A 25,835-nucleotide genomic window follows, 5' to 3' on the forward strand; every position below is an offset into this window, starting at 1 on the left:
TTTTTGAAAGTATAGGCCCTGATCTCCTGACGAGCGAACAGGTCGTGTTGTGTGCCGCACTCTGAGGGATGAGATACACTTGTCCCAATTGCTGGTTTTCCTTTGTGTGGGTCATCCTGACACACTTTAGCCTGGCAAAAGGGCGTATTTATTTAATATGGCATCATATTGTATATACGACCACGCAACATATATGATCCGCTCATTTTTCATAGTGTAAGGTAAAAGAATGTTTATGAGTGGCATATAAAATTTTTTTATTTCTTATTGGGGTAGAGAAATTATCTTAGCCGTGTTTATTTACTTTAATTGTCATTTTCATCGTTAAAGTAAGAATGTAATATCTTTTTTAAAGTTTAACTTAATTTCCTTATTAAAGTCAAGTGGATTTGAGTTTCCAAGCAGGATTTCGTTTATATGATCTATACTCTCATAAATTGGAAAAAGTTGGCCGTAATTTTAATTGAGTGTTGGAAGGGATCAATCTTATAAATAATTAAAACTAGAAAAAATATTTTATAAATGAACAGATCAAAACCGGTGCTTGCGAGTCAACCATGATATTAATAATTATTATAAAATAATATTAATGCTAATAACTAACGATTGCTGGCAACATTTCGATGGGATTTAGTGAAGCCAAAATCCAAGAAATGAAGTCAGTCATGACAGGCCGCCTCATTCACGGGAGCTGCCACTCCGCTACGGGAATACCTCGGTGGGAATTATGAATGTTCAAGCGCTCTCATTTATGTCATTCTGTCCAACAAAACTCGTGGAAAACTTAACAAAAATTACTAGAAATATTCTTGGATTTACTATGAACCTTTGCGACGTGTTGATGGCGAGATACCGACGAATGAAAAAGGAAATTATTTTAAAACTTATGAAGAGATATTGCTCGCTGTGCTGATGCTCCACGAATGGATGCATGTATCCATGGATGGATGTATGTATCCATGGATGGATGATGTATGTATCCATGGATGGATGTATGTATCCATGGATGGATGATGCATGTATCCATGGATGGATGATGCATGTATCCATGGATGGATGATGCATGTATCCATGGATGGATGATGCATGTATCCATGGATGGATGATGCATGTATCCATGGATGGATGATGCATGTATCCATGGATGGATGATGCATGTATCCATGGATGGATGATGCATGTATCCATGGATGGATGATGCATGTATCCATGGATGGATGATGCATGTATCCATGGATGGATGATGCATGTATCCATGGATGGATGATGCATGTATCCATGGATGGATGATGCATGTATCCATGGATGGATGATGCATGTATCCATGGATGGATGATGCATGTATCCATGGATGGATGATGCATGTATCCATGGATGGATGATGCATGTATCCATGGATGGATGATGCATGTATCCATGGATGGATGATGCATGTATCCATGGATGGATGATGCATGTATCCATGGATGGATGATGCATGTATCCATGGATGGATGATGCATGTATCCATGGATGGATGATGCATGTATCCATGGATGGATGATGCATGTATTCATGGATGGATGATGCATGTATCCATGGATGGATGATGCATGTATCCATGGATGGATGATGCATGTATCCATGGATGGATGATGCATGTATCCATGGATGGATGATGCATTTATATCCATAGATGGATAGATTCAAGGTCTGACTGCTCTGAGAATAATTTCCCGTTGCATACTTATCTGCAGGGTGGCGCTAAGGCTATCCAAAAGGTATGCACGCTGTTTGATATTCAGAAATTGGGATTGGAGATATTTTCTTAAAACTTGTGAAGATGAAGAACTTGAATTGTATTTTGATGTGTGGTCATGCCACGAAGACGAAGAACTTGAATTGTATTTTGATGTGTGGTCATGCCACGTTTTCAGTTGGATTAAACTGAAGATTATCTAGTGCAGAGTTTTCCTAGATTCTACTCGAACATCATAAATCTTGCGAATTTGTTGCTTGTTCTGTTGTAGTGCACTACAACAAATCGCGAAATTGACTTCCTTATATTCCGGAACCTTACACGTTAAAAATGATATGACTGGCATCTCACATATTTTTATCCGATCACTTTAAGTTCAAGCGTTTGAATATTGCATACCTATATAATTTATTATTATTATTATTAGTAGTAGTCTCATTGCCGCCGATTTTTCTCGCTGTGAAGTTGTGGGCTCGTAGGATTGAGAGTCGGCGTCCATCTGGAAATTCTGAGCGTTTGCCCAGGAGCTTTTCGATTGATTAAAATTAATTTTGAAGGTCACTCGCTGACGGTGAGCGCCAATTTTGCCAGCGCTCATGATGAGAGACATCGCGGCAGCAATTAAGCGAGCGATTACATATAAATAAGGACGGCATCCCTGAGATCATTTACATAATAATAAGGACGTCACTAAACACTAAATACTAATGCAAATAGGAAAATTAAATGTCTTACTGAATATTTATAATTCAAATCCACTGCAAGAATCAAACTGAATACCGAAGACAATAAGAGCAGGTGGTGATGAACACTGAGGATTGCGCACGATTGGTACGAACTCTATTTGTATCGCACGCACCACACGTTATTTTGTGTTCGAAAAACATCAGCTTCTTTATCGTCCCTCCACCCTGATGAGATATTGTCAGTTATTGCCTGCTTCACGGCCTGGGCCTATACTTTCAAAAAAAGTTAAGAGATCGTAAGTTCATCAGCCAATCATTGACGGCCACGCAAGCAAAATCCACCAATCATAGACAAGAAAATAGAGTGTAAGTACTTACGTTTACTTAGCCAGTTTGAAAGTATGGCCCCAGTCCACTTAACGCGGGATATCATCAGAGTCGTGGTCGTGGATGATACTAATATCATCTCCATGAGCATCGTGTCATTTCCCTCCTCATCATGATTGGAATAATTACGTTATGCGCTGGGGTCACGTCAACAAGGTAGCAGAGGCGGGTTTTCTTGAAACGAATGCGCAATGAATTGGTGCTCCGTGAACTACTCACAGTAATCGAGGACTAATTGCACGAAATACTTATAAGAAATGAAGGCTGCGTGCATGAACAAAAGTCTCAGCTAAGGCGTGCATTCGAGAAGAAAAACTGAGGTAATACAACGAAACTCGTCGTCTAAATTCAGGAACAATATTTCTTTAAGCCGGATTTGAAACATTTCAAGTAAACCATGAGGGGTAGTAATTCAGTATTTAGTTTTGAATCACAGCAAATTTGATGTGATCAAAAGCCTGGCTCCGGAAGTTGTTTTTAGCGTCAGCATCGAACTTTGACCAATCACGGAATCTCCGACAGAACGTCAGAGATTCCTAGTTGGGCCCCATAGCAAAACTTCCACCGCAATTTTCGCGTTCCTGTTGTAAAACTCTGTCTGAAAGAGAGAAGGATATTTGAAACCGTGCCCCTGTTTTCTTAACAACGTAACTTTCGCTGAACTTCGTTCATGTGTTCACAATCGCATGACTCCTGCATAACTTTCTTCTGTAGAACTTCACCGTTTGAGAATTGTGTCGGTACTTTAGTTTGTCACTGTTACTTTAGGTGACCTTTTTACGCTGTTTTAGAATTGTAAGTAACCGTTTTACTCGAACATGTCAATTCATCTCAAACTCTGAGATGAGAAGTCGATAGTAAACAATCTCAGTAATCTTTCCATATGAATATAGAATACAGTACGATTCGTGTTGTACACATGTAATACATTGACCTTTCATTCTCGTGTCATTTATCGAGAGATAAAATCTTATGTTTGAGAACCTGAACCTCAGCGGGCATGTGCGTACAGTACGAAAAGGGACGCTAAAAGGCCCCGGAGTTTTGCGAGGTCTTGCCGGGCGTTTGCTTTTAAAGGTTGTCGAGTAACACGGCAGCTTTAGGTGTTAAACTTCTGTCTTCGCTCACTGCTCTTCAGGCTCACTCGAGTCGGCTCCTTCGAACAGTAACTTTGCTTCTGTATATCAGCTTATCGGCGCACTAATTGCGCACCTAAATTATCGCAAATGCGGAACCGACGCTCCTTCATCTAATTACCTGTGCGAAAACTACGAACTTTTACCATCTCTGTACAAAAACTACGAACCTTTACCATCTCTGTGTAAAAAAATACCAACATTTACCATCGCTTCACCAAAACTACGGACCTTTACCATCTCTGTACAAAAAGTACGAACCTTTTCCATCTCTGTAGGATAACTACGAACCTTTACCATCTCTGTACAAAAAGTACGAACCTTTTCCATCTCTGCAGGAAAACTACGAACCTTTACCATCTCTGTGAAAAAATTACCAGCATTTACCATCGCTTCACCAAAACTACGAACCTTTACCATCTCTGTAGAAAAACTACGAACCTTTACCATCTCTGTAAAAAAATTACCAACCTTTACCATCACTTCACCAAAACTACGAACTTTTACCATCTCTGTAGAAAAACTACGAACCTTTAACATCTCTGTACAAAAACTACGAACCTTTACCATCTCTGTGAAAAAATTACCAACCTTTACCATCACTTCACCAAAACTACGAACCTTTACCATCTCTGTAGAAAGACTATTCGCTCACTGCTCTTCAGGCTCACTCGAGTCGGCTCCTTCGAACAGTAACTTTGCTTCTGTATATCAGCTTATCGGCACACTAATTGCGCACCTAAATTATCGCAAATGCGGAACCGACGCTCGTTCGTCTAATTACCTGTACAAAACTACGAACCTTTACAATCTCTGTACAATAACTGCTAACATTTACCATCTCTCGACAAGAACTACGAACCATCAACATCTCTAAAAAAAACTACGAACCTTTACCATCTCTGCGTAAAAAAATACCAACCTTTACCATCACTTCACCAAAACTACGAACGTTAACCATCTTTGTACAAAAACTACGAACCTTTACCATCTCTGTACAAAAACTACGAACCTTTACCATCTCTGTACAAAAATTACGAACCTTTACCATCTCTGTACAAAAATTACGAACCTTTACCCTCTCTGTAGAAAAATTACGAACCTTTACCATCTCTACAAAAACTACAAACCTTTACCATCTCTGTACAAAAACTGCTAACCTTTACCATCTATGTTCAAAAATTACGAACTTTTACGATTTTTCTCTGCTCAAACTACATATTTTAATTTGGCTTGTTGTTGTTCTAAGCTTAGTGGCATTGCCGGTGCCTCATTCCTTCATGTCATGGATGTTGTAATCCGAAATATTAATTGAACGTCTGATGTTTTATGGAAGAGTTTCGACGTTTTAGGGGCAAGCTTGTATTAGGATGATTCTTCCCAAAGCCCTCATAAGGTACAACGCAAGAAATCTTTGCTTTATTTCGAACAATATACATTCATTATTTTACAAAACAGTATATAGTGTAATCACATAATTAATAGACGTAAAACACGTAACATTTTCATATAAACGATGTGCACAGCTCGAAATACAAATAAATGATGTGCAAAGCCGTGGCGTTATGGTAAGGTACAATATTACATTTATTGAAGATCAATAAACGTATCAATTTGTTCACAGGTATCGATGTGAAATAGAAAGCCGCCAGATAACTTTGTATTGACCGACACTTTCCACTCGAAGATCTGCTAAACGCTCTTGAGCTCGTACCCTGATGTGCTGCAGTGCCGCGTCATAATACGCCGCCTCATATCTCTGATCTGCGCAATTTTCTGTCTCCCAGCGCAAGATTTATCGCGTAAATCTCGCGTCGATTACCGCATCCGAAGTCACATCAATCTGCGCTAACGGCGTCCGTAGTTGATGTAGGGCCGTCGCACCGCCACCTTCTTCCCATCACTCATTTGCTCGTCGTAGCGAGACGATGTTGCATCCACCCAGTCTCGGTATACATCGGGGCCTTCTAGTAACACATCAGAGCCTTCTACTGATACATCAGAGCCTTCTACGTATACATCGGGGCCTTCTACTGATACATCAGGGCCTTCTACTGATACATCAGGGCCTTCTACTGATACATCAGGGCCTTCTACTGATACATCGGGGTCTTCTACTGATACATCGGGGCCTTCTACGGATACATCGGGGCCTTCTACCGATATATCGGGGCCTTCTCCTGATATATCGGGGCCTTCTACTGATACATCGGGGTCTTCTACTGATACATCGGGGTCATCCATTCATACATACATCAGGGTCTCCCATTTATACAGCAGTGCATTCTTCTCATAATCATTAAGCAGCACTCGTAATTATCAGCAATATAGACATTGCCATTCTACGACATGCAGAACTGAAAGAAATATCGTTCCGTGCGTCATACAACGTAGCGTGTGCCATAGCGCTGCGGCAAAAACGGGATGAACATTCTAGAACTCCTAAATTCTGTGTGATTTTGTACATGTTTTAGTTGCAATATAATTTAAGATTAGATAAACATTTGAGTGTTATAGCATAAGTCACTGTTTCATCACGTTTCCATTTGCACTGCAAACTTTTATCGCCAAAAATAATTATTTATAGTTAGCTCTAGAGAAATATATGAAAAATTCTCCTCCAGTTCCTGTAAATAACATTGTTTTTAGTGAAACAAACTTTAAAAAAATGAAGATTCGTAAATTTTACGAAATATATTATTGAGAGATATTAAGCTGATTTTTTAGTTCCTCCATCGTGTCTTTTTCGTCAACTTTGATTTTTCGACGGCTTCAAAGCGTAACAAAGCGGACGGCTTCGTTCAATTGTGTCTTGAAGTATTAATAACAGAGTATTGTCTGTGTGACGTGAATGCTTCTAACTATAGAATGAAAAATTCAGTTGTACATTTGTGACAGTGAACAAGTCTGAATAAATTGGTTCAAATCTAACTTTACAAAGCAACAATGTTTGAAAAACAGTCTCTGACCTTTAAAAAAACAGTCTATATTCAGAATGTCTTTTATCAGCGTCAATACTATATTTTTGAAAGTAATTTTGGGCGAAAAACGCTTCTCTCGCATCTGGTGTGTCACCATTTTGAAGTGAACCAGGAAGTAAGAACTCGATCTTAGTTATTTGAATGTTTACACTTAACAAATTGTTAAATCGTGCATGTCGATGCAAAACCTGATCTGTCGCGGCTTTGTAGTATGTTGTGTAATCCTTTCATTTGTGATGCAGTCAGTTACATTTCAGCCCTTTATTCGAGAAGAAGGTATAAGAAATTAATCAAGATCTTTGTTATGGTTGCAGGTGCTAGGCTTCTGGTTCTCACTTTGCCATCTAAAAGCTACTACGTGGATAATGATGAATAATTGAGCAACATCTCCCTGTCGATAAATATTGAAGAAAATTGTAGTCTCAGCGTCCATTGTAGCTTCTTTACTAACAAGTACATAAATACTTTTGTTTACAGCGTATTCTGTTTAAAAGTAATGAGCTAAGAGCAAGGGACGCTGAAGCCTTGAGAAGCTTAAGCTTCAAGAAGAAGAGCTCAAAGCGTTAGTCCCAAATTAGACTCCAATAAGTGACCACGCTTCAGTCACCGGCTCGACAGTCCAGTGGTCCATTCATGCCTGGGTTGATGATCGTCAGCAGGGATGAAGACCTCGTCAAATATTCATGCATTCACAGCAAGTTTATGCTCAGGATAAAAACAGGTCAGCTCGAGCCTCTTCTGAAGCAATCTCGTAAGTTAAGCAGTTTCGCCCGCCATTTTTCTGTTAGCTCAAAAGTCGGGAGGAGGCTGAGCCTCGGTTCAAACTTGGCTAAATTGCGGCCGTTGTTCTTCTTTAACCTTCGAGCGCGCGAACAATTCTGGTAGAAATAAGATATTATTAAGTGGACGAGGGGTTTACCAAGGGCGCATCAAGCTGCTTCATTTGAAACTCTTGCGCTGCAGAGTCGAGAAAACAAGCGATTAGCAGCGAGACAACTGCGACCGCACGCCTCACAACTACCCTCGGACGCACTGCCCTTGGAGGCACTGCCCTCGGAGGCACTGCTTTAAGAGGCGCTGCCCTTGGAGGCGCTGCCCTTGGAGGCGCTGCCCTCGGAGCTTCTGCCCTTGGAGGCCCTGCCCTCTGATGCGTTACCTCTTGAGGCGCTGATACGAGAGGACCTCGCCCCACGCCCCACTTGCGACGAGTAAAGTAGAAGAGTACGTTAGTGTACGAGTAGTAATTATTGACATTCCTACTGGAGTGGAAATTACAGTGACGGCCAAGCCTTCAATAAGATCACGCAGCCGTCGCTGCAACACAAATATTATTGAAAAAATCTGCCTCCCTCTACAATATTCGGGATTGGCATTCAAGATCCCAAAAATGGCCTTTTTTGTGTTGTTTAATATCGGCATCAGTTTTAATTATTACATTAAATGTTATGATCACAGTCAGCTCGTAGTTACGACATGGTGAATATGAATGAATTTATTATCCCTAATTTGTATATCTTTTAGAGTTTTAGTGTGAATAATAAAATCTTTTTTATTATTGATGAAAGAAAACAACCTGCTGCATTGTCCGTTGTTATTATCGACAAAATTACTAAAAATTAGATCAGTACTCACTGCAGTGAGTGACAGAGAGCGCGTTTTCTCGTCCGTCCGTGATGTCACGGACAGGCGGACGAACGGGCCTGACGAGCACAATAGTGCCTTTTTCCATAAATGAGAAAATGCGCTAAAAATATTCATGCTCTGTTAGAGATGCATCTGAGCGTCAAAGTAATTAACTGAATGGCATTTTCGGTTCATGAATGGCATTCGCGTGAGATTTACTTCTGTCTCTCAAGTAAATCTAGCCCCAGTTATTCATTAGCAAATAAACCTTGATCGTTCGTACCGACAGCGGAAGCCTGATGTCCGAAACCCTCGTGCGTGTCTTCGTAATTCATTTAACCCAAGCTGTGATGTCGTCAGAAATAGTTTGTGGCGTCAGGCTTGGTTTGTGCAGACAGCCTGACTGAGTTAGTGCCCCAGTGCAGAGTGTCAGTCACGCGTTCGTCGTTTGTTTCCAGATGAAGATGCGCGAGGCATGTGTTTGTTTGGAAATTACCGAATTTGCGAGACGGAGTATGAGCTTCAGTAGAGCAGAGTACGAAAATTTTGATAGCACAAATTGGACATTAGAATTAAATCAACTTTTGCCCATCTGTGGCGACTGCTTTTGATGCAAAAAAATTGAATTGATTGAGAATAGTAACGACTCCCAAACCCAATTAGCCTGCATGATTGTATAGGTTTAGTCGCTAATGAATCAAAATTAAAACACTTTATTTCACCACTGATAAAATTGCAAATTAAACCATCATCGTCCGTAAAATATTACGATAAATACTCAAACGTTGAAACTTAAGTGCGTGGCATCCATCTTGTGCTTGATGTGTTAGCCTTCCGTTTAAGATTCAGTCTTGGAATTTCAGCTCCTATCCTGGGCTTTCAGGATTTCCTAAAAGTACCAAATAAAAATTCATAGGTAACTAATAATAAAGTAAATAAATAAAAATTCATAAGTAACTAATAATAAAGTAAATAAATAAACATATCAATAATCATGAAATCAAATTATTCACAAACGCTATTCCGCAACTATTATTTACAAATTGATATCGCATCCCAGTACAACACGTACCTCCGCTCCGGCTTTCCGCGCAACAATAATCATCGAATCTTAGCATTCGTACGAATTTCTTTCGGTGAACTCTAAACTAAAATTACAAACAAATTTTAGAATAATAAGCCATTTTTTAACAAAAATATTACCGCCTCACATTACATTACAAATGCCAAACGATTTCCCTCCTTTACAGAATACAAATACAAAAAGGTACAAATTCACTGCAAGCTTCCGCCTCTTGAAAATATTTACTTAAAAATACAGAAGCGTTAAATGTCAATCCTACAGCTGGAATTTGAAGGTCGTTCCTGCTTTTTGTTCTAGATAACTTTCTAAAATGTACTATTTTAGTTTGTTCATTCACAACCAATCTTCAAGAATTGGAAAAAATGCGGAAGAAAATGTCACTCGGATGTGCGCTGAAATAGAGCTGCGCTCCAGCGAATCGTGTGATCTGTTGCAGACTTCAATTGCGTGCTCGCTTCGTTGGGAAGAAAATTATGTCAGAATATCAGTTGAAAACTAAATTAAATTATTTTAAATTCATTCATGTTGAAGGGAGTGAAATGAGACATGAAAACAATTCTTCAGTTTAAGGGTCGAAGTGTTTCATAAAATTGGATGTCCACCACGCTAATAAAACAGCAATGCTATTTTCATGCGTGGGTGAAGCTTGCCGTAATAATTGACGTTTAATTTTGCCATTATGTCTAGACTTTCATTCGCAACTCATGTATCCATGGATGGACGATGCATGTCTCCATGGATGGATGGATGTATCCATGGATGGACGATGCATGTCTCCCATGGATGGATGGATGTATCCATGGATGGATGATGCATGTATCCATGGATGGATGGATGTATCCATGGATGGATAGATTCAAGGTCTGACTGATATGAGAATAATCTCCCGTTGCACACTTCGCTGCAGGGTGCACTGAGGCTATCCAAAAAGCATGCATGCTGTTTCATATTAAGAGATTGGAATTGGAGATATTTTATTAAAATTAACCAGTTAAAATTTTATGACTGGTCTCTCACAAATTTTATTCTCTCACTTGAAGTTCAAGTGGTTGGATATTGCATATATGCTTTATTATTATTAATATTATTATTAGTCTCATTGCCGCCGATTTTTCTCGCTGTGAAGTTGTGGGCTCGTAGGATTGAGAGATGTCCCACTGTACCCCGTGTCCCACTGTACCCCGTGTCCCACTGTACCCCGTGTCCCACTGTACCCCGTGTCCCACTGTACCCCGTGTCCCACTGCATTTTCCCACATCACAAACTTACTGACACAGTAATATGGTCCTGAGAGTGCGGTGCACCACGAATGTTTCGTCGCCACTTTGTATCGCGCATTGCAAATTCGATCTGCATTCTTCGAGGGCAAGCCAGGAACCTGGTCTGAACTCATCGTTGCCAACTAATCAAAGTTATTGATCATTTGAATTTGTTTACGGCAAACTTGTTTACGGCGGCATTCAATTTTGAAAAGCTTTAGCAGACGCAATTATGAGATCTACGACCTTTAAATCGATCGTTTGAAAGATAGGATTTGTACAAACAACTGCGTTTTGACCTTGAGGTTTAAAATCTAGCGTTTGTGAAATTATGTTATTGCATTAATACGGTACGTGTTATCTCTGATACGTTCTGTTGAGCTGGCCTTTGTTATAGTAGCAACTGGACCAGCATATGAGTGATTACTTTTCAATGTGCAAAGTAAATGCAGGATATGAGTTTCATGCGATGAGGAGGTGTATGTATTGCTTGGTGTCCTAAAATTTTGAGCTATGAAGATCTTATTTATTGCGAAAATTGCTTCTTATGGGAGCCTGATGAGCCCGAGAAGCCGTTAGCCGACGTAGTTGAATGTTTTGCTGCGCAAGAACTGTAAGCTGGACCGCTCTGCACCGGGTTGCGCTGCCCTGCAATTCGACTAATCCAGAAGCGGCTTGTAGTGTTATGCTCATGAAGTATTGCGGAGTTGTTTCGAGCCTGTAGCCTTCCAAGTAAGTTCTAGGTAATTTGTGTCATCACGGTGTACGACTTTAAAAACATCACTGATGTCTTGAGTTGTATTAGCCTTAATTAAGACATCAGTGATGTTTTGAGTTATATTTACATTAACACAACAGTGATGTATTGAGTTGTATTAGCCTTGAAACATCAGTGATGTTTTGAGTTATATTAGCCTTAACACATCAGTGATGTTTTGGGTTATATTAGCCTTAACAAATCAGTGATGTTTTGAGTTGTATTAGCCTTTCCACATCAGTGACGAACAGGCGACTGGTGGCTTTGAGGCGGCTGCGTCCCGCAAGCAGCAGCTCAGCGGCATCTCGACTGCGCCGTATCTCGATAAGTGAGTTGCATTTCATTAGGATTAATTGGCACAACTTGTATTCGACTGATAGTAATTGCAGACGATTTGCCCCTCAATACATTTTATTGTTAAATGAATTGAAATTTAAACGATTGATCCACCGTTGGAAACACGGTACTCACATGCCGGGCTAATATATTAGTAAAAAAGTTCTAACAGCGCCATTCTCTGCAAGGGTACAAGGACGTCTATTGAAAATTTATCAAAATGTTAAATTAATCGTCGTGGATAGAGAAAGAAGTAAATAAATGTTGTATAGAATCTAATAATAGTGAAAAATACATCAGTTTAGACAGATTGCCTTGAGAAGTACGTCTTTAGATGATTAATCACCCATATAGGAATGTCTTTTAACGGCTAATCGTCCGTGGTAGGATTATGCTACGCCTGTTAAAGAATGATCAAATGAGAAGGACGTCGTCAACGCACTCATCTTCCAGTAACGAACTCTCTAAAGAAGATTGTCGGTGTGTCTTTAGGGCATAGAATAGATCTTAGTATCCTCACCCTCCATGGGGTGTACAATCGCGGCGATCATTGCCTAATGAAATAATCGCACCGATAAATTAATTAATCGCATTAATTAATGTGCGATTAATTAATTAATCGCACTAATTAATGTACGATTAATTAATTAATCGCACTGATTGCTCTGTTGGCCGCACGCACACGGGGCCACCGCGTTATGCGCACAGGCCATCACCTCATCACTGGTGACCTCATTAGTTTAGGGTTCTCATTGTTGTTTGATTACACAAGCAACAAGGAATAACTATTCTATCATGAATATAAATAAAAGGAAAGTATTCAAAGAGACATTACTTCCTTGTCAGTTTAGGCTTAACGGCAGATTTTTATTGCTTTAGACTTTTACGAGCGCACAGTGAAGTAGGTACCGCTTTTCATCAAACGCTTTGCTCTCCCGTTTTTTCGAGTCATTAGCATTAGTAAATGCAGGCAAGCGTCCTAAGTATAGAAGCAAAATATATCGATCTGAATTAAAAATAGTGAACTTACTGGATCGTGGATAATCTCTGACCGACGTAAGTGGTCAGTTGCATTTATGACTGTGTACAGTAATTATGAAGGCATCGAGCCACGTTATGACTGTACTTACGACAGCATCTCTCATGTGACAGTACAATAATTATGAGGGCCGCGAGCCACGTTATGACAGTACTTACGACAGCATCTCTCATATGACTGTACAATAATTATGAGGGCATCGAGCCACGTNCTGGCTTTGTAAACATGCTTTCTAGCCTTGATGCGGGAACTTTTGATTTACAGACTTATTCCGTGGCTTGTGAGATACACGTTTTAACTTTGAAGCATCTTGTGTGAAACTGCGGGTTTGTTTTCGATGAGTAGGTCGAAAAAATGAGCAAAAAATACTGAGCAAAAAGTTTTAAATAAATTTGTACTTGTGTTTTGAAGCCATTACGATGGCTCCCAATTACGATGAAAAATAACGGGCATTGTTCTGTATCTCACATCAATTATAACGGACCGGATCATAGGGACGAATTGTGAAGATTTGTTTTTTTATTCAACCTTGTTCATACATACTGTATGTGTTATCAAGTGAAAAATCGAGCTTCGGAATTAATTTTTCCCATATACCCGGACGAGATAAGTGAAAAAATGTGGTATATACAATATTAATATAACTCAGTGCAAGTTTTCAGGATAGTTTTTTGGCGGTCAACGTATATCTCAGTTTCAGGTTATGGCTAGAGTGCTTCTATAAATTAGACATTAATAAATTAGTCGAGTTGATTGGTTGTTTAGTTGATTTTTGTGTCTGCAGTCGCAGCGACCCACGCAGCGACGGCAGCAGCAGCGGGGACTGTGAGGTCCCGCTGGTGTTCACCAACGCCGTCCACATCGCCATCGACTGCGGCGCAGCAGACGTCCTTCGTCTGTTGCTGAGGTACGGAGTCCCGCCCGACAGACCAGGAGTGCCTGTGGCGTCTGCTGCCCAGCAGACCTCAGCAACCTCCAAGAGTGCCAAGCCAAGTCCCAAGGTGTCCCCAACTGGGTTGGGTACGGACAAGCGAGCGTCACTTGTTGCTGGTTTTACGACATCCCCGCGATATTCCCCTCGGGGGTCACCGAGAGGTTCGCCTAAATGTTCTCCGAGATCAGGTTCTCCGAGACCTATGTCACCTGTGGCAGGGTGCGAGCGAACAACTCTCGGCGGTCCTCACGAAATGGACCGAAGATTGAGACCTACTTTGGTGAGACAAGCTGGATCAGAAGTTTTGGACGAACGCACTCGTGACATGAAACTTAACTTCAAGCCCGACACTGAGGGCGTCAGCGCCCGGCAGTCATGCGGCGTGTGGCGTGAGGATCAGAAGTGTTGGACGAACGTACTCGTGACATGAAACTTAACTTCAAGCCCGACACTGAGGGCGTGAGCGCCCGGCAGTCTTGCGGCGTGTGGCGTGACCACAGCAAGCGGTCGCCATGTGAGGCGACCACCGACCTCAGGCCGGAGTTCGAGGAGCGTAAGATGCGGTACCGGCAGGAGGAGGAACTAAGAAAAAGACAGGCGATGGCTCCCAATTACGATGAGGAAATCAAGAAAAGAGAAACTGCCAACGAAAAGTTAAGAAGAGACATTGAGGAAGCCATGAGAATACGCGACTTGGAGGAAAAACGTAGATTGAAAGACGAAGAAGAAGAAGAAAAAAGGAAAGCCCTCGAAGCTGAAGAAGGAAAGGACAAATTTCGGAGCAATGGTCGCGAGGAATTGGAGTCGATATCTGAAGGGAACCCCATGACCATCCCTGAAGACCCGAGCTTGGAGGACGAGGAGACCGGGCAAGAGAAGCGCGACGGCGACGACAAGAAGACGGTGTCGCGGCGCGTGTCGTGGGTGCCGGAGGTGGCCGAGAAGAGCGCTGGAGGTTCACGGGAGAAGCCGGCCTACAAACGGCGCCACTCCGCTATCGTGCGACGGGCCGTCGTTACCTTCCAGCGCCAGAGGTCCTTCTCGCTGGACAGTCAGCAGGTGCGTTCATCCCTAGGCTAGTAGTAGAATTATTATGAGTTGGTTGCAGCAATGCTGGCAGTTGTAGTGGTGTGCGTTTTATTTGTAACCTCCGTTGATGGACTTGATGGGCGCACTCAGGAACCTTATTATTTGCATAACACTTCAAAAAATACTGATTAAATTTAAGGGTTCGTATGCCGACGTCTTAGAGGCAAGCCACTGCCATCAAAAATTGGAATCAAATACAGCAATTCTGGAGCAAGCAGATTAATATTTTACAATACTATTCTGCAGCAACTATCCGTACTTCATCTAGAAATACTATCAATGGAGGGCATCTAGTTCATGTTCATCATACATACGTCATTAATGCATAGTTAGACTACGGCGTCAGCCTCATCTTGTGACGTGATGAACACGTCAAAGCTGATCTTGAGACGCTGCCCTCAGCAACGCTGATCATGTACGTGGCTGCCCTCAGCAACGCTGATCATGCACTTGGCTGCCCTCAGCAACGCTGATCTTGCACTTGGCTGCCCTCAGCAACGCTGATCTTGTACATGGCTGCCCTCAGCAACGCTGATCTTGCACGTGGCTGCCCTCAGCAACGCTGATCTTGTACATGGCTGCCCTCAGCAACGCTGATCTTGCACTTGGCTGCCCTCAGCAACACTGATCTTGCACTTGGCTGCCCTCAGCAACGCTGATCTTGCACTTGGCTGCCCTCAGCAACACTGATCTTGCACTTGGCTGCCCTCAGCAACAAGTGCGTGAGACGGACGGCGTGGTGAGCGAAGGCGCCACCGTCAGGTTGACGGACCCTATTGGCGAGCGCAACCGTTCCCAGCCTCGCTACTTCACCTTCACCCAAGCGCAACCATGGGAGCCTTCCCGCCCCCCAAACATGGGTGAGTGACGCAACCATGGTAGCCATACCGGCCCCTCAACCTAGGTGAGTGGCTCAACCATGAGAGCTATGCCGGGTCCCAACATAGGTATACATAAATGACATAACCATGGCACCCCTCCCCATCCTTCCCCTCCTCCCAGTTGAAGCGATTATGGCTGTTTGTTTAGGTTAAAGGATATGGCTGTCGAGCAGTTCTTGAGGGATATTATGAAACCAAAATGTAGCATGAGCGGGACAAACTCCTTATTGATTCAGGTAAGGCGCAGTATTTGATTGCCGTGTTGAGGACATCAACATGTGGGAGCAGATCAAATGAAATTCTTGCTCATAAAGGATTCCCTTTTGCAATAATGGCTGCTGAGAGTTCCAGTCGAGCTGTTGTGCGAACGACACTCGGATTCCTTCGGCAGTAATTCGCTTTGTCATGCAAAATCCTTCTTCCTGGATTAAGTCTTGACATTTAAATGATGCAGTATTTGTCGCCTTACGTGACATGTACCTTCTCGAAGAATCTATTAAAACTTGAACTTATCGATTTAAGCCGCGAAGAATTGATGTTCAGTTAAAAACTCGTATGGCAAAGTCAATAGAATGGGAGCCTAAACCTATTACAAACAATGTCAGATTTATTCGTCATCAGAAGGACAAAGAAGAGTAGGGGGCGTAGTATGTGACTCAACTTATCGTTATTACTTCATGCCCTTTACTTATTCCTCTCTTTGCTATAGACCATTAATCGCTGTCACTTTCTCCACAGTATATTCTTTCTCAGCATCGGTTTGTTCATGCGTGCGGCTCCATTACTTGGAGCTGTGATCTTGATCTCGTGACTCTTGATCAGCGGTTTGGAATGACTTTCATTACAGATTGAAGCGCAGATTGATTTAGTAATCTATTTGTTAGTGTTTATCTTTGCCTCTTTTTAATCAATATGTATAATTTCCCCACAACCTTAAAGCGGGCCACCGCAGCGCAAGCAGCCGCTTCAGCTCTCAAGGCCCCGCAGCAGGCGAAGGGTCCGCCAAGCTTCTCATCCTCAACACGAGCATCGCTCAGGACCGCCTCACCGTCTGCTGTGATGGCGGGGGCCGGCGCTCCTTCGCTGAAGTCTACACGCGGGATCATCTTTACTCGTTGCCGCCACTATTCCTGGCCGCGTGTAAAGGCAACACGGCCATCACTTACCTTCTGCTCAAGTATGGCGCTGCTGCTCTGGTCGTCGACCCCCTCGGCAACACGCCGCTGCATCTTGCCGTCTGCCAACGAAGTGTCAATTGGGAGAGCGTCTTGGACCTGCTCGAGTTCGGTGCTTCCATCACCCTTAGGAATAGCATGGGCACCAGGCCTCTCGATCTACACAACTCACTTGCCAGGTAAGAACCTGACAAAAATTACAACACTTTTGCTAGCTTCATTCTTGGTAGAATAGATATTTAAAATTATATTGTCTTAATTGCATTTGCAGATCCAAAAAATTTCGATAGAGCGTTTGTTTGTTATTTTGTGGTCAAGTTTTTTTATGACTGTGTACGTCATCTTGGGTGGTTACAACCATCTGCGGCCAGCATTATTTACGGACCAATATTTCATCGTACTTCCTCCTTGTATTCAGTTTTTAGGTTTATAATATTGACGTTAGGGAATACTCCAATTATGAACTAGGCTCTGAAGAGACAGAACTTGCTTGCGTCGGGAAGCGATATTCGTGTCACAAACGAGTCGAATGTCCCTTGAAGCATTCGTTCGTTGTATAATAATTAAGCAATTCATCTATTTTCAGCCAGCTTGCCGCTTTCAAATGCTGAATCACGTTAAAATTAAGCTTATGCAAATGGAAAAGCTTCACTAGTTCCCCATGGACTTAATCTCATTTAAGAGTTTGATGTTCGTGTTTTATGCTTATGACTTCCAGTCATATCCTCATTCAAGGGGATCGAGTGACGGCGGTCATGTTTTGCGTGCATCTTCATGTCTGTGCGCAATGCGAATCATGGGCTTTCATAAGGCTCCTTATTCATACACTGCAGGCTGCAGTAGCTGTGGACTGCAGCAGGCTGTTTGTTACTACACTGCAGGCTGCAATGCCTGTAAGTCTTACCTTCACTTAGCCTTGTACTCGCCCTGAGGTTTACGAGCGAGTCAGATAATTTATGAGCCCCGTGAGTGAAGCTGATGTGAGGTGCATGAGCCTCATATGATGTGAGGTGCATGAGCCTCATATGATGTGAGGTGCATGAGCCTCATATGATGTGAGGTGCATGAGCCTCATATGATGTAAGGTGCATGAGCCTCATATGATGTAGGGTGCATGAGCCTCATATGATGTAAGGTACATGAGCCTCATATGATGTGAGGTGCATGAGCCTCATATGATGTGAGGTGCTTGAGCCTCGTATCATGTGAGGTGTGAGATATCCTTCGTGTCTCAGCCAGTGCCTCACAATCATATGGCCTGCAAGAGGTGGCGGTGGCTCAGATCGGCCACGAAGCTTATGGAGCATCGCTCTTCCTCAGAAAATTTTATGACTACAAAAAGCTGAACTGAAATGAACGGTGCAGAAATGTGCAGTTTTCGTCTACGAATAAAATTAACATTTTCTTCTAATAGGACTAATTTTCTCATGGTTGAAGCAGCAAATAATTCAAATAAAAGTTCTTGAAATTTCAATGGCAATCCTGTTTGTTCTTGAGATATTTTCCGTGTTAATTATAAATTATAACCCAATATACTGACTTAGTATATGTGCTGAAACAAATGCTTCTTCTAATGGAGGTGCAACCAAATATTTCCTTTGAAATACTCCGATCAGATTTTAACACCAGCAATTTTTTTCGAGAGTGCTTTTTTAAGTGATAGCCCCTCCGTCACGCTGCTCGTGACAGTCCCTCCAGTCCCCCCAAGAGGTAACTCCAATTTTTTTAAATTTTCTTCTCCGATACACGATTCTATTGTAATGTTCACGGTATTCCGCAGCGTACCAGTTATTATACACAAAAGTGTACGATAACGTTATGTGTATCATGGTACTTATACTAAAGCATTAAGTATTGGCGGCCGCCGTCTTCTAGGCTGTGATGTGCATCATTTTATCAGCAAACTCTGTTTCTTATGCCCTATTGATATCAGTGGGGCATATTTGCTGCTTTTAACTCCCTGTGGCGAGTGCAGCATGGTACTGGGCTTCCCATTATTTGATTATTTATGCAGCTTTTCAGAAGTATCTACCGTAACTCACATGATCATCGCGTTACAGTTTACAGGAACATCTTGTCACTCCCGTGACTCACATTGGCATCGCGTTACAGGTTACAGGAGCAGCTCCCGTGACTCAAATGAGCATCGCGTTACAGGTTACAGGAGCAGCTCCCGTGACTCACATGAGCATCACGTTACAGGTTACAGGAGCAGCTCCTGTAACTCACACGAGCATTGCGGTGCAGGTTACAGGAGCAGCTCCCGTGACTCAAATGAGCATCGCGTTACAGGTTACAGGAGCAGCTCCTGTAACTCACACGAGCATTGCGGTGCAGGTTACAGGAGCAGCTCCTGTAACTCACATGAGCATCGCGTTACAGGTTACAGGAGCAGCTCCTGTAACTCACATGAGCATCGCGTTACAGGTTACAGGAGCAACTCGTCACCGACTGCTTTGCTGTCTTCGAGCCTCCAACGCGGGCTGAGCCTGAGGCAGAAGCGGCATCTCAGCGCGAGCAGCAGCAGCCTGCGCCCAAGCAGGCCTCGAGCCTCTTCAAGAGGCTGCAGGGCGTCGCCAGCCGCGACAAAGGCACCTCAGTTAACACGTGAAGGCCTCAAGGCGTTGCCAGCCGCGACAAAGGCTCCTCAGTTAACAGGTGAGTTGAATTTGTGGCTTAAAAGAGGCCTCTAGGCGTTGCCAGCCGCGACAAAGGCTCCTCAGTTAACACGTGAGTTGAATTTGTGGCATAAAAGAGGCCTCAATGCGTCGCCAGCCGCGACAAAGGCTCCTCAGTTAACCTGTGAGTTGAAGTTGTGGCTTAAAAGAGGCTCCAAGGCGTTGCCAGCCGCGACTAAGGCTCCTCAGTTAACCCGTGAGTTGAATTTGTGGCTTAAAAGAGGCTCCAAGATTTTGCCAGCCGCGACAAAGGCTCCTCAGTTAACCCGTGAGTCGAAGTTGTGGCTTAAAAGAGGCCTCAAGGCGTTGCCAGCCGCGACAAAGGCTCCTCAGTTAACACGTGAGTTGAATTTGTGGCTTAAAAGAGGCCTCAAGGCGTCGCCAGCCGCGACAAACAGTTAACCTGTGAGTTGAAGTTGTGGCTTAAAAGAGGCTCCAAGGCGTTGCCAGCCGCGACAAAGGCTCCTCAGTTAACCCGTGAGTTGAATTTGTGGCTTAAAAGAGGCCCTAAGGCGTCGCCAGCCGCGACAAATGCTCCTCAGTTAACCCGTGAGTTGAGATCGTGGCTCAATAGGCCCATTAAAATGATGGGTTCTAGGGATCAAGAGTGGGTGAGACGCTCATTGTCGCCGCCGGATTTCCTACAGACGTTTCCCTTCTCACTTTTTGACACTGACGGATCAATCATGGATTGAACTTCCATGTTTTAATTGTATGCCCATATTGCTAGTTCTCCTAAAAATTGTGGAACTTCTGCATACCATGCAAAAAGTATCGGTTTTTTCCCATATCGCTTCAACGTTTACAGTTTCATATTATTTCTATTACCGTATTCGATGAAGTGAAGTTCATCATCTCATAATTGATATAACTGCAGGTAATCCAATAAGCATGGTCGAGGGTGTCGCCTGTAGAGTGAAATAACTTAGTGTCTACCGCCGCGGTCATGCACTCATAGGCTGGGTTTTTAAGTGCCAGGCATATGCCAGTCATTGTCCAGTCCAATATTCTTTAATGCATTTCTATAGAAGCATTCACACCACGGGCATTACAAGTGCCTTGCACGGCTGGTATGAATGCTTCTATAGAAATTAATTAAGAAATATTGAACTATACCGTGGCTGTCATATGCCTGGCATGTGGCCGGCAGTGTGGTGTGAACCCGGCGCAAGACTTATCCCAAGCAGGTCACGACAATGCAAGTCATCCATGACGGCTCAAGTTGAACGCTTCATTTATATTTATTTTGATTTTTCTTTGCTGTCAAAATTTAAGCTTCTCACTAAACGTTCTATTTTTAGTTTTAATTTATGCGTGCAATAAATTAGTTGAAGCTTAAAGGAGCAAATGTTATTGAAGATTTTGCCGATGAATTTTATTATTCATTTATAGCTTAGAATCGGATTTAAGATTACTTCTTTTGGTGCTGATAAGTTTGATACAGTTACCATTTTTGGAAGCATTGATTATCTTATCTTAGTTTGCATAACGCGCGAAGTATGGTATATAATTCTTAAGGTCATATGAGGACAACTCTACGGAAATGGCAACCAGTATTTAACTATCTCTTCCAGGTGGCAATTATTATGTACTAATTGTATTGTCCAAGTTCTGGAAATAGGCAATTTTCATTAAATATTGTTTTCAATAATTATTAAATATTATTTTTTATTGGGAAAGATCTCGAATTCTGTTACAAAAGTGTGCTCTTGTATTAATATTTGTCCGGTGATAATAACCTGCTGAGGAGTAAATATGACGCAGTGCTGGAGCTGGGAGTAAAGGCCGCGCCTCAGTACACACCACCAACTCGTCTGCCGGCGCGGGCGGCACTGCGGGTGTTCACTGCAGCTCCGGTGGTCGTGTCTCCTCGGCCGGCGTAGGTGGCACAGCAACCGCCCCGTCAGCCACCAGTGGCGGTGGCAGCATCGTGGTGGGAGGCGGTGGCAGTGGCACGTCAAGGGACATGGATGAACTGAGCCTCGCATCTACTGAGGCGGTGCTGCATCCCAGCGGCAGCGTCAGGAGTCGCTCGAGCGTCGTGCATGACCAGTGTCTGGCGAGTCAACGTATTGTTTGTTTAGTGTTGTATTGAGCGACAATAATTTGGTGATTCCTTTATTTTGTTTTGAGTTTTACTGAGCGACTAAAATCTAGTACAAATTCAGGTAGTAATTTTGTTGTATTATAATTTTGCTATCAATATTTCTTTTGAATGTGTTGAACAGTTTGTCTTGTATTTAAAAATAGCAAAAACTTATAGCTGATGGAGTGTTAAGTATCATACAGTATTGAGCGCTGGGCGTGGAAAAGTAATGGTCTATATTAGATTGGCGTTGATGAATCTATTAAACAGATCAGCTCCAGCCGCTTAAATCTCATCTCTATTGATTTATTAACTCGATCAAATTATTTTTTCGATAAAGGTTTTACTTTTATAAAAATGCTATGGGTATGGGGGAGTCCCTGCCTACATTGGGCTGCTGGCCGCTTTCTGCGTTGTTAAAGTTATCATTGTGTTCTGGTATTGTTTCCATATTGAATAAAAAATCTCAAAGCAAGGTCAATATCTTCAAACCCTCAATCCATAAAATTCATTTTTATGGTGAAGCACAGTACACTCGAACTGTTGATCACCTCTACGGTATCCCGAATGAATCATCAGTAACATCGATTCTGACGCTCAAGTGCGATGTATTTACCATCGTTTATATTGAATTCTAATGAGTGTGTCTCATTATCATCCTAGATTAACCGCGACAAGAATACAAGAAAAAATCTTCCGAATAATAAGGACTAATTTCACTCAAAACGTGTGCATACAAGCGTTCTGTTCCAAGCCTTCGTTAAATTAAATCTGTAAAGTTTACCGCCCGCTTGTTGTCCAGGCAGTTGGAGGTCAGCGTTCATTTGTGCAGTATTTGCGTACCTGGGACCTTTTACTGAGCACCGCCGTGTGCCGGGGGTGTCGGGATTAAGCGATGCCGTGCCCGGCGTAAATGCATCACCAGACATTTGACGTTAACTCAACGTTGAATTAAATGTTTTTCCGTCGAATTAACTTTAATTTGACACTTTTTCAACGTCATTTGCCCTGTGCGCAGGACCCCATGCGAGGCTCGTTGCACCGCTGACGTGTGTGACTTGATTGCAAAATGATGTAAAAGCTTCAAAGATTACCGATTATTAGCTTATTTCTGTATCACTAACTTGCCATTGGTGTAGAAATAAAAGCATTACTGGTTAATTGTTTCCATGTTCTTCGAAACTGTATATAATTAAATAGGTGTACTAACAATTGCATGTATGATCGAAATTTAAATAATTGCTAGTCTGTACACATGGAAGTTACACCTCCACTGGGATATGATTTTACGGGACAGTACTATGATATACATGCGACACCGTCTAGGGTTACGCACCCCCCGCCTTTGATAAACTAAACCGTATACTTGTTAATGCTTTAAAGTTCCTCCTCTACGGAGAGCTTCTGCCTTCGAGTCGATCTCGCCAAAACCAGCGGCAGGAAGATTTGAAACTCCATTGTGACTGAACTGTTTGCTTGAGGGAAGTTGGTTGCCTCCAACTACCCATGAGAATGCATTGCCGAGGGAGAATCTTTTCAGAGGATCGGACTGTGTCAGGAAACTTGTTGTCGTTGTAAAGCAACGGCCCATTTAGAAGCCACGGCAAGGCAGGCTGCGGCCGTGGATTTCTGACACGAATCTCGCAAAGTGACAATAGCACTCGGCGCGATGTCATGCCTCTAGAAGGTCGCGGGAATTGTTCTATGTACAACAGATACGGGATGACGCATTTTTTGCTGCACTGGATTGGTGAATTACAAACTCCCTGGACCTCAAAATTTTAGTTTATTCTGTAATGTGTGAGACACAAAACCTTGAACTAACCGAAGCACATTGTAGGATAGCCTAATTTTGGAGACATTATTTTGTGTTTTATTGATAACCCAATGGTTTTGTTTGATGGCTGTCAACAACATTGCAGGATGGCCCTATGTGGCTTGCATTTCTGGGTAAAGTTACAATGTCTAATAGATGTTGCCTGGTACCATCACAGAAAACAACGAAGTATTAGCCGATTATATATCACAGAAAATAATGAAGTTGAAATTATTCTCGGAGTAATTTTACTTTCGATTTTGAATCGTATCTATGATGCCCTTTGTAAATACTTATGTCATTTCCAAATTTCAATTTTAACCGTTATGAATAACTCTTCACCTACTTCAAAATCAATATTGTATATACGAAGCGTGGCACAGTCTAATAGAATGTCTCTCGGAAACCTTATATTAGAAAATTCCAATACCACAAAAAGCCTGATTTGCCAAATAGAAAAAAAACAAAAGGAAGATCGTCGATACAATATACTCTCTGGTTTTAAATGAAACTTTTAGCAAAGAACACCTTCTGCCTAACTATACTAATATATATATCCGAGTTCAAAACATTTACTAACGCTGAACATTGCGCCGTTTTTGTGTCATAGAGCGATGTTAATAATATTCACTCTAACTCCTGTACCTTTGATTTAAGGGTCTTGGGCCACACTTTCAAAACTCGCTAGTGAACGTAAGTACTTACGCTCTATTTTCTTGTCTATGATTGGTGGGTTGTGCTTGAAAGGCCGTCAATGATTGATTGATGAACTTACGATCTCTTAACTTTTTTTGAAAGTATATGAGCCTCTTGTCTAAATCTTGGCCAATGTTGCAACGGATTGTCAGCTCCGTAAGGTTTGCTTGTTGCTGCCAGCAGGAGCTGACGCTGGAGGACCTCAGTCAGCTCGGCAACCGACGACGTCTCCGCAAGCTGCACGAGGAGGGCATGGAAACCGTTTAAATTATCATATTTGGAGATAACCATTGTAGAAAAATGACAAATCTGACGAGCAAAGAGAGAGATTGAGCTCAGAGTGAGAAATGAGCGTAATCCCATAGAGTAAACATAATTTACTACCTAAACAATTTAAAGCAATACATTGTTCACATATAAGATATTAGTAAAAAAATTATAACAGTGGCGCTAATGCCACGACTCACCCTGTTGTCAACGTCAAAACCTCAAACAGAAGAACCGATAATCGGGATCAAGCAGCTCATACTGATGGCTACAATGAGTCCTCCACCTCATCTAGTCCAGCTCAATCATCCTAATCTTAATGCACGAAGAAAATTTGCGAGCTACGACAGTACATACACATGCGTTGCGTTTTTATTCACTTCACCACTCCCGGCGCGGAGTGGTGATAGTTTGTGGTTAGTGATGTGTGATGCCCTGATGGTGACGTGTGATGCCCTGATGGTGACGTGTGGTGCCCTGATGGTGACGTGTGATACGCTGATGGTGACGTGTGGTGGTGACGTGCCCCCTGCAGGGTCGGGGAGCGACGGCCCCCTCAGCCCTGGGGAGGTCGAGCGCAGCCTGGCGCTCCTCAAGCAGCTGAGCGCCAACCCCGAGTGCCTGGGCAGCATTGTACGTGCGCTGCTACTCCACGTGCCCGTGCTCGTGCTCTTCTACGGCCGCAACCCCGACACGCAGCTATTCGCGTGCCTCAGCTCCCTGCTGCACCACGTGCTCAAGGTGCGTATCTCAGCTATTGTACCACGTGCTGAAGATGCACAATACTCAGCACCTTCTTAATTGCGTTGTGTCTGCGTAAGGTACAGTAGATTGGCTCAGTGTTTTCGCAGCGAGTATTTTAACACGACTGATGTTGGCTCAGCTTTTTGGCTGCGTTCTCCAGTTCCCCTCGAAAGTTTCTTCCCGTTGCCTCTTGGCGTCGCCGACTCCCTAAGCAGGTTGCCCTAAGCTCCCCACAGGTTACCCTAAGCTCCCCAGAGGGCTGGTCCCCCCACGTCCCCCCGGGGTCCGGTCCCGGCACCTCCCTGTGGGTTGGTCCCATCACTTCCCCGAGTAAGCCGGTCTCCCCACCGCCTCACAAGGAGCCAGTCCCACGCCGTGACTTGACCCTGTTTCTCACGCCCCCCGCGCCCGCCATGCTTTGCTGGTACGAAATTTTCTGAAAC

The 25,835-nt window shown here is 42.9% G+C and overlaps 1 protein-coding gene across 1 annotated transcript; it reads left to right on the forward strand.

The window, feature by feature from the left end:
* The first annotated feature begins 7,561 nt into the window (after positions 1–7,561).
* Positions 7,562–24,648, forward strand: LOC125177706. Its single transcript, XM_047879948.1, has 10 exons — positions 7,562–7,679; positions 8,001–8,136; positions 11,893–11,979; positions 13,811–14,046; positions 14,355–15,019; positions 15,762–15,909; positions 16,870–17,284; positions 19,533–19,712; positions 21,548–21,842; positions 24,565–24,648. Exons 1-10 carry the CDS (start codon positions 7,562–7,564, stop codon positions 24,646–24,648), a joined length of 2,364 nt encoding a protein of 787 aa, XP_047735904.1.
* Positions 24,649–25,835: the final 1,187 nt, after the last annotated feature.

Source organism: Hyalella azteca, unplaced genomic scaffold, assembly GCF_000764305.2.
Source record: "Hyalella azteca isolate HAZT.00-mixed unplaced genomic scaffold, Hazt_2.0.2 contig441, whole genome shotgun sequence".
Lineage (NCBI taxonomy): Eukaryota > Metazoa > Arthropoda > Malacostraca > Amphipoda > Hyalellidae > Hyalella > Hyalella azteca.